This window comes from Haliotis rufescens, unplaced genomic scaffold, assembly GCF_023055435.1.
Source record: "Haliotis rufescens isolate VD_foot unplaced genomic scaffold, xgHalRufe1.0.p SCAF_17, whole genome shotgun sequence".
Classification (NCBI taxonomy): domain Eukaryota; kingdom Metazoa; phylum Mollusca; class Gastropoda; order Lepetellida; family Haliotidae; genus Haliotis; species Haliotis rufescens.
The window spans coordinates 9,460,930-9,471,464 of NW_025963857.1; the positions used below are offsets into that span (position 1 = coordinate 9,460,930).

Below are 10,535 nucleotides of genomic sequence, written 5' to 3' on the forward strand. Positions count from 1 at the left end.
TTAAATACAACATGTACAAAGATATTGGTTTTATAATTCTGAATGATTATCAATGATTAACTGCACTGAGCATGAGAAGTATACCCAACAGATTTCCATGTTACCATGGTGAAAGGAAGAACAAGTGCAAGCATTTCAACCAATGAACCTGGCAGCTAGTGATAATACTGTTGATAAATAATGTTATTTCTTGTCTTTTTCAATGTCCACCAACTACCCACCTGCTAGAACCAATAATGTTGGTAAATGGTGTTATTTATTACTTGCCCGTGAAGACATCACCCGTTTAATAACAATAAGCTGGTATTACACAGTGACGAAAAACAAAGCGCATACTTATGTTCTGCCAGAACAAGTTTACAAAGAAAACACAATTAATGGAACAAGTTTGACCAACAAAGTAACAAATGTTGAAAACTCTCAACATCCCTTGGCTCATTCAACAACATTGCATGTAGAGATTATATATCACCGAGAAGAGCTCATGCACACTCGACATGGCATTGTTTCTCCAGAGTGTCTTGCAACCAAATTTTACAATTTATGTCATAGGGTATTGTGACGTGATCGTAAACGTTGTGATGCAAGGCCCCATTCAAAAAAGTTTATGATAAAATATGGGAGCTACGATAACCTTTGACAACTTTGTGGGATGGACCCCTGAATGCTAAAGGTAGGCCCCTGTATGGTAGTAAATTAATACCTGTCAACTTTTGATGTGTTTGAAGAATGATTCTGTTAAACTTAATAGGATTTTGCTGGTGATCAAGTAGATATCTGCCTATTCATACACAGAAGTGATGTTTTTAAAGTAATAAGCGGTAAGTAAAAAAAAAAAACTAAACAAGTTCCCATTTAATACCAAATTTATGAAACTCGTGACTAGTTCTGGTATCCTCTATTGATTACCTTCTTCTCTGTCAACCAAGTACCTAGCAATTTTTGTTTTGCTTTTCTTGTTTGTTGTTTAACGCCGCACTCAGCAATATTCCAGCTATATGATGGCAGTCTGTAAATAATCAAGTCTGGATCAAACAATCCTGTGATTGACATCATGAGCATCAGTCCACACAATTGGGATTGATTACATTCATCAACCAAGTCAGCGAACCTGACCACCCGATCCCGTTAGTTGCCTCTTATGACAAGCATAGTCGTCTTTTTGGCAAGCATGGGTTGCTGAAGAACTATTCTACCCCGGAAATTCACAGGTCTAGCTGCTAGTAACAAATACTGTGGGTCAATAATGTTATTTAATCCCTTCTTCTGTGTCAACCCACTCCCTAGCTGCTAGTAACAAATACTGTGGGTCAATAATGTTATTTAATCCCTTCTTCTGTGTCAACCCACTCCCTAGCTGCTAGTAACAAATACTGTGGGTCAATAATGTTATTTAATCCCTTCTTCTGTGTCAACCCACTCCCTAGCTGCTAGTAACAATACTGTTGGTAAATAATGTTTTTTATTACCTTCTTCAATGTCATTTCTTGCCGCAGACTCCAACAATGCTATGCTACTTATGAATTTGACTCGGATATTTTTCTTTTTTTTCTGTCTCTGAATAGAATTCTGTTGAGATGTAGATTTCTTCTTCTTTGAGTCTTTATCCAAGTGTTTCTCATACTGGCTAAATTTTTTCAGCTGCTGTGTGCGCCGTTTCCGCGCATGTTTTAGCCGATCCTGAGTCGACATCCTTTCCACGGACGCCATCTCATTAACCAGCTCGCTATGGTCAGTCATCCTGGCAGCGTCAGTCAGATATCACAAGTATAGGAGAACACAGCTAGAGGTAACGCCCACACAGTGAGTCCTGCCCCATCACAGAAGCCAAGGACAGTAATCAGAGTCTGCAGGTGACAAGCCACACCTTCTCTCCATAGGCCAACACAGGGCCTACGTCTACAGGAAGTTGCCTATGCTGTCTGAGAGAGGCTCCACATGAAGTACATCCAACAGTAGGTCTCCTGTAAGGTGGGCGGAGTCGACCTTGGTCCTCTGTGGACTAGTTGCAAGTCACCTGAAACAAACATCAGATATCAGACCAATCTCATGGAAATCAGTTCTTAGTTCTCCCTATAGCTGAACAAAGATCTGAGGACATCCCATTACGACCTTTCATCTCACCAGTCGGAGCGTCGCTTACCAGATCATGAAAGTGACACACAGAATGTGTTTTCTAATCATGTAACCATGAAATATTTAAAAGAGGGTATTCCGAACGACAGTAACAGGTTTCATGATTATATCCATACAATACAGGCCATCTATAAGCCATTCCAGAATGTTCTTTTAATCAGTTTTAAAAATTTTAACCGAGAATACGTCAAAATATGTTTCGAAGCATAGTCGCCAGTTTGAAACTAGTGTTGTAAAGCTCGAAAAAGCTGCCTTCTGATTGGCTAATGTCGATTTCTTGTCAGTCATTTCATTGATTGGTCAAAAGTTGTTCTGACGTGAACCCTAATGGGATGTCTTTAGATCCTTGTTTAGCGGTAGCAAAAACTAAGATCTGATTTTAATGAGATTGCTTTCAGACGCGGTCCACAAGACCCAGGACAGAAACAAGGGCTGTGTTAAGATCCACAGAACAATTAGTGCACCACAATATTATGTGCCACGATACGACTATTGATACAAAACCATACAAGGGTATAATAGCATGAAGATTAATCATAAGGTGAGGTCGCGTCCAAGATTATTGCACTTATATAGCGATGTGCATGTACGTGTGTGTTTGTGTGGCTGCTTGTACTAGCCCGGACTGACACAGTATACTGACTCCGAGCCGACCAGTCCTTATTTTAGCCCCTTCATGCCGAGCGCCAGACAGGGTAACAACAAGCACCATCTTTTAACGTCTTTTGGTCTGATGTGGCCGGGGCTCGAACGCCGGACCTTCCGCTCTCCTGGTGGACGCTCTACCACTAGACCACGGAGGCGGTCAGATTATTCATAAATATCTATTTTCTGCTTGTATGTACAATTATATAAAAGTCGCAATCAACTGGTTTATTAATTAATTCAAATCTACTAAAAAACATTTCAGTGCAGCTACTATTATTTCCCTTCTAATTAGGGAATGTTTCCTTCACATGACGAGTAGCGATTTCTTTTGCATCAAATTAAGACACGAAATATGTATTGACACAAATTAAAGCACATCTTGCATCATTCTACAATGATAGCTTTGTTCATTTAACATATAGTGATGCACAGGTTATGTCAGTGTTACTTGACATAATAGTGAGTGAGTGAGTGAGTATGGTTTTACGCCACTTTTAGCAATATTTCAGCAATACCATGGCAGGGACACCAGGAATGGGTTTCACACATTGTACCCATGAAGGAATTCGAGCCAGGGTCTTCGACATGATGAGCGATTGCTATTACCACTAGGTAACATGCACATGCAACATCATGTTGGGTTTTCATTTGCATGCCATCACAATCTTACAGCCCAACTGATGGAAGCCCAATGCTAAACAACACCATCAGCCGACTACAAACAGGAGAATCATCTTTAGCTTTATGCTGGTTTTCCCACATAGCTCCAAGCACCATTACAAGACTGTAGAACTGTTTATCAGACATTCCAGCTATATGACGGCGGCCTGTAAATAATCGAGTCTGGGCCAGTCAATCCAATGATTGACATCATGAGCATCGATCCAGGCAACTGAGATCCAATGACATGCATCAAACAAGTCAGCGAGCCTGGCCACCCAATCCCGTTAGTCGCCTCTTACAACAAGCACAGTCGCCTTTTATGGCAAGAATGGATTGCTGAAGACCTATCCTAACCCGGATCTTCACGGGTCGATTCATACATCTATGTCACTTCAGTGATATAACCACCATAGCCACCTCTACAAATACGGCAGGATTGTGTAGGATATCAGCCCAGGCAGTGAGGAAATGTTTACATGCTGAAGGTATTCCCACTAGACATCTATTTCGAGGTGTCATTTGGCGGACCTGCATCGTCGGCTGTGAAATCAATGGTGTTAAGGTCACGGAGTATGGCCACAACTGCGATGGAGACAAGTTTGGTTCAGTGACGAGTCCTGTTTTATGCTTCGCCGTGTGGATATAGACAACGTGTTTACAGGCGTTGGGATCCACTGGATCAACAGCTGTGAGCATGTCAGCAACAACCACAGAACCTCCGACAGTTTGCACAAGCACAGCAGGCAGAGGAGGTGAACATTCCCCAGGCCACAATTCGGGATCAGACTGCTTCCATGGGACGACGATGCCAGTCAGTTTTGTACTCTAACGGTGGCCATACAAGAAATTGAGTACAGATGACCTACACCTTGAAAATCGACTGTTCCATCAAGAATGGAAAATGACATTTACACATTCATAAGGAACAACACTAAACCCTGTGGCAATCTTGATAGCACCGTTGACAGAAAACAGCCAAGTGATTCTTGTTATACAATAATGATTAACCAATCAGTTCTATGCAACATTAAGTATAGCATACTTATTGCCACACCCAGCATTGTATAAGACATCATCACAACATGACATGTAATCATGGCAGCCTTGATATGTGTAAAATAATAAAAACATTTTGTTCATGTGAATAAACATGTTCAAAACAAGCTGTATGTCAAGCCAGTTGTACAACTTTGATTTTGTTCATATAACAGTATAAACTGTCAGATTTCTATTGTTTTCTTACTTATATACAGTAATAATAACTACTCTTTCAAATATCATAAAATAAATATATGATATTTTCATTTGGTGTGGCATCTAGCACACAATAAGTCCTAAATCAGTTAATTGCTCCACCTCACAAGATATTGAACATACAACTGAAATGAGGTATTTATAATCACTGAATCCTATTTCAACTTAATCCATCTTAATATTGCACATGTGAATACAGTAGAGGAAATTATTAACACTGTTCTAACATATATGATATTGTTTCAGTTGTGATATATATTTATTAATATCCCAGGTATCATGCTGGAATATGTTTGTATCAAGTAGGACCTGAAACGTATTATGTTTACAAACAATGTTTAAACATGAAATACTTTAATAATAACACTCACAGAGTAACAATGTTTCCTAGTTGAAATAGTATTATTACATTCAGTACAAATTTCAATGAAATACGTAAAAATAGGGTCTAACTCTGTAAACAAAAATTCATATTTTCACAATAGTGATTTTATGATCAAAATGCTACGTCAGTAAAATCACTTCCTGCAGAGACTTAGTAACATCTAGCGTGTTCCATCATTGAATACAGGAGCTTATATTTGCAGAGGATTATATAACCTAATCCGATCTACCTGTAATCCTTCTTAAATCCACCTGTATGTATGTGACTCGTCTACTTTAACTTCATCTTACCTGACCTAGATCTATACCTGTACTGGCGTAATGTCTCTCGACATCAACCTTGTCTCACCACCGAGCTCTCCCTGGCTCGCTAACCGTTACACGAGAAAAACATTCACCTATACAGTTCACTACAACATATGTTCTACATAATATCACTGTGTGCACGAACATTTAGAAAACATTAGAGACCAGTCCACTGGATCTGACATCGAACGGAACTTCCGCTCAGCTATCCAATATACAGCCGATGTTGTGTTGTCTCGGTTTAGGTGTGTCAAATATTTCTCAATCCGTACCAAAGCGGTTAACATATAAAAAACGGTATTTGGAAGTATTCTCTAAGGTAGAAAGAGCAGAAACCATTACAAACTAAAGCTAATTGGGTTGTGTAAGTTGTAGATGGCTTGTCAACAATCGTTACAATGCGACAACTCAAAATAGAGGCCAAACGACACACTTCGTCGCGTCGACCTGAGTTCTGACTCGACCATCGGGCGACATTCTCGCCACAAATACAACATCGTGCAGACATATATACATAAAGTATTGAACTAACCATATATTCTTTTCACAGGTGAGGTACATACCTCATAACCCGGTCATCGTGACGATATTAGGCAAGGTCGACAGATTAAGTCCCGGTAGACATTTTACCGGTAGGTGGCGCTACGCACGGAGGACAATGTCATGTGACAGGTGTTGGTCAGGTGTGTTATGAACAGGTAATACACAGAGGCCGGGTATGAGGTCGTGACGGCATGGATTGAACGTGCGAGGTCAGCTCGATAGGAGCAGTTAGGAAAATCAGGCTACATGACAGCGTCTAACTGCTAGTTTAATGTTACAATCAACTAGCTATAGGGTCGCGTACGTGTTGCAGCCGAATGCAGAATGAACATAATGAATCATTTCTCAGGCGTTCGTAAACAAAGTACAGTTTATATGCAGGGATTGGTGCAGTGGGTTGTAGGACGGATGTTGTCAACACAGGTTATAAACGAGTAATCAACGTGCAGACGGATTGCAAACTTGTTCTCGGCATGCATATATATACATACCGCCCTTGACTCGCTCTATATGCAGTGAAACGAATGGCCTCGCGTAAGGCGCTGTCGAGACTTGCAGCATGTACACTTGATTATGCAGAGCAAGACCTGCTTAACAGTTCACGTTGGCACGTTTGTTATAATTGACGCACACGGTATGCGTAAAGAGAATAAAGGCTGGCACTAAAGATCTCGGAGTTCACCAGCTCAGTATTATAGCAGTAATTTACACCCGATACACGCACCAACCTAGCTGACATAATGACCTGATGCACTTCAGCTGTGGTAGTAGTTAGAGACAACCACTTGTTACAACTGCTTAACGTATATTCAACAAGATAAACAGTTAACAAAACACCAATGTTACCACTTCAAGATCTAGGGTATAATAGGTCTTCATCAACCCATGGTTGTCGTAAAAGGCGACTATGCTTTGTCGTAAGAGGCGATTAACGGGATCGGATGGTCAGGCAAGCTGACTTGTGTATTGCGTGGATCGATGCTCATGATGTCAATCACTGGATTGTTTGGTCCAGACTCGATTATTTAGAGACCCCCGTCATATAGCTGGGATATTGCTGAGGGCGGCGTTAAACTACAAACAAACAAAACTTGAAGAGATCGAGGGTAATAACTCCCTTTTATTGCTGATTTTGGATTTCTCAAACCTGATTGGCCGGCTGAAGCATTGTGACGTCACATTTTTAACAGTATGATATGACGACACACAATGTTCATGACGTCCTGATTTATCACGTTACGTCATCCGAACAACTGTTTTTTATTTGGCTGATCTTTTGAATATGATTGCCTTCCTTATCACTTTGAGTTACGGATTATCCGTTCCTCTTGAATGAATGTTGTAAGACGCAAGCAATTTGCTCGAGACACACAACTATTATTCAAGAACATATAACCCATTAGTCCTCGTAGATTGTTAGGTATATCTAAATGGCCCACGGGCAGCAGGCATGGCTGACCAGCACGTAACAAAACCCGTGATTCTGCACTAACTTATCACCAAATATCAATAGCACGATATCATACAACACATCACGCAGGCCCTCCAGGTAACGTAATCTGAAAAAACAGGTAGAAGAAAGGATAATGACATCCTCGCTCCATAAAACGACTCCAGCGTCACTCCACTACTCTTACATAGACCTAGAAAGATCGCTTTGTTATATAGTGATTGAGTATGGTTTTATGCCGCTTTCACTCACATTGTGACCATGTGGGGAATTGAACCCGGGCCTTCGGCGTGACGAGTGAACTCTTTAACCACTAGGCTACCCTACCAGCTCTGAAATAGGCCCTGTAAATAAGAAAATACCAATGACCGACGTCTCCGCCACCTAAGCTCACCCATTAATATACATTGATGTCAAGCATTCTGAAGATAATCGGGCGGTATTGTAGCCTTGTAGTTAAGCATTCGCACGTCATGCCGAACGCCGGGTTCGATTCCCAACATAGATACAAAAAGCCCATTTCTGGTGTTCCCCGACGGAATACTTCAAAAAGACGCGTAAAACCAAACTCACTCACGGAATATAATCAGTTTGACAGTGTGAGTGCCGGTACACGCTGTCGGGGTACGTTTTTAAAGGGAGACTGTGCTCCATGCTCTCATGCCCAATTCCAATCTAGGTCAAGACATTGGAGTTGTTGCCATGAGTTAAACTGAGACATATCCTGGGTAATAACCAAATATATGATTGACTTGCATAATTGAATATAAAGTAGCAGCCATATAGTCATGTTTGAATGACTTGAGTCCAACCTGCTGGGAGTGCTGAATATCCCTCGGCTAGCCCCCCTTTAAACAAAGGTCACACACATGGGTGGCAGAAACCAGGTCCCTGTTCCAAAAAGCCACCATAGCGCTAAGACGATACGACTTACGACAGTCTGAGCGCTACGATAGAATCGCTGATGCTGAATAGAGTCAGTGTCCTCTTAACAAGCATGAGGTACTGCCCCGGAATCCCCATGCTTGACATTAACACAAAAGCTCGATAATGTCTTAGCTTATGATGTCTATCACCTACCCGTACACATCTCGGTGACATTTGGCCTTATCGTGACATCTCGACTTTATGTCTCATGATATGAGGGCTGTATCTCAGCCCATGATATCGCGACTATATCCGAGAAACATCACGGCTATATCTCAGTTATCATAGCGTGAATATCACAGCTATATTCAAGTTGTCGGAGGGGCGATGGGGTGGCCTAGTGGTTAAAGATTTCGCTCATCACGGCGAAGGCCCGGGTTCGATTCCCCACATGGGTACAATGTGTGAAGCTCATTTGTGATGTTCCCCGCTGTGATATTGCTGAAATATTGCCAAAGCGGCGTAAAACCACACTCGCTCACACACTCAATTTGTCAGAAATAATTATGTGCGCAAAGCAATAACCAGAGTGAGGTGAATCACTCCATTGTAGTCACTCCATTGCTGACGCCCATTGTAGTCACCTTGTTGTTACACACAGTGCTAGCAACGCAGACCCATAATCTGTAGTTGTGTCATGAAGATATCAAGACAACCATGCCACGCACGTCCCCTGCAGAGATACGATGGGTGCATATTATAATGTAAGGTATTATAGGTATTCAAGGACTTGTGGGGGTGCCAACCGCCACCTCCCTGAATCCCGAATTCTACATGACACATATTTCAGCACTGAGTAAAAGGTGCGATTCGAAATTAAATTACCCCAAAAATATCGAATGAGTGAGTTGGGTTTTAACGTCGCTTTTAACAGCATTCCAGTTATACCACGGCGTGTCAGCTTAATGTGGGAGGAAAGCCCGAAGTGATGCAGGTCTCAGACGTTTACCACTTCGATGAAACCCAGGAGCTGACAAACCTAGAAACATAATCGGGGCTAACCGGATTCGAACCCACAATCATAGGTTTCTGGCGTGCCCAACTCTGCACAGCGAATCGTGGTGCCTTAGACGACTTATTAAAATATATTTTATATGATAATGAAAACTATTACGTACACCATTAATGTTTTTCAAATGTTGAATCTGCTGTCCTGCGTACCGTACTGCCAAGTCCCGGATACCCTCTACATAGACCCCCGAATCCTGCGTACCAAAAAATTATATGTGGCAAAAATGGAGAGAGGCCCCTCCCTTCCCTCCAGACCCGGATAAGCATCGCATTTGAACAAGAGTAGACAGGAGTGTTATACAGACACGCACTGAGCTATGACACATCATGTTGTCCTGCAAGTTACTATATATGTAATATTTACACTGATAGCCAGCCTACTGGAGTAGGGCGGGGGTGGCTGTCGCAACCACACTGACGTCAGAAGGGCCAATGGTTGCTCTCCGACCCATGTCGAACACTATTAATAATACTAACTTAGTAACTGGGGTGAAGTTGATGAAGTTTATAATAAGGTACAACACCTGTATACCCCCGAGTTCAGTGTATGGACACACCCGCGTGTTGTAAACGGCATGTACTGTATTGTGTTCTGTACTTTGTGATACTGAATGGACCCGTCCATCAGGTTATAAGGCACCCATTTACTAATGTACTGGTATGTATGCTGGTCTGCCTGTCTCCGCGAAACGCTTCCCGGTAAACAGCTGTGTTTTCAGACCGAGAGATATATTTAAAGTGTCTAAGAAGTGTGCTTCATGAGTGTGTCAGATTGAAATAGGAGCCGTGGAAAGATATTTGACCTAGAACTTACACCTGCGTGGGATTGCATAGGTTACAATGTATATAGGAAGCATATCGTCACATGCCCTGAAACAGGGGAACATATGATCACGTACAGGTGTGCAATGTATCATGTTCTACAGGTGTGTAAGATACAATGTTGTACAGGAGTGTAAGATACAATGTTCTACAGGTGTGTAAGATGCAATATTGTACAGGTGTGTAAGATAAATGTTGTACAGGAGTGTAAGATACAATGTTGTACATGAGTGTAAGATACAATGTTGTACAGGTGTGTAAGTTACAATGTTGTAGATGTATGTAAGATACAATGTTGTACAGGTGTGTAAGATACAATGTTGTACAGGAGTGTAAGATACAATGTTGTACATGAGTGTAAGATGCAATGTTGTACAGGAGTGTAAGATCC

The 10,535-nt window shown here is 41.6% G+C and overlaps 1 protein-coding gene across 4 annotated transcripts in view; it reads right to left on the reverse strand.

Moving 5' to 3' along the window:
* Positions 1 to 6,042, reverse strand: part of LOC124131870 (protein phosphatase 1 regulatory subunit 16A-like) — a 43,975-nt gene extending 37,933 nt beyond the window's left edge. For all 4 annotated transcript variants that reach the window (XM_048397524.1, XM_048397523.1, XM_048397522.1 and 1 more), the window contains exons 1-2: positions 5,924 to 6,042; positions 1,470 to 2,017 (exon numbers count right to left, since the gene is read on the reverse strand). In XM_048397524.1, coding sequence (XP_048253481.1) covers positions 1,470 to 1,740 — 271 coding nt within the window. In that variant the 5' untranslated portion in view covers positions 1,741 to 2,017; positions 5,924 to 6,042. The remainder of the gene's footprint in view (positions 1 to 1,469; positions 2,018 to 5,923) is intronic.
* Between the last annotated feature and the right edge of the window lie 4,493 nt (positions 6,043 to 10,535).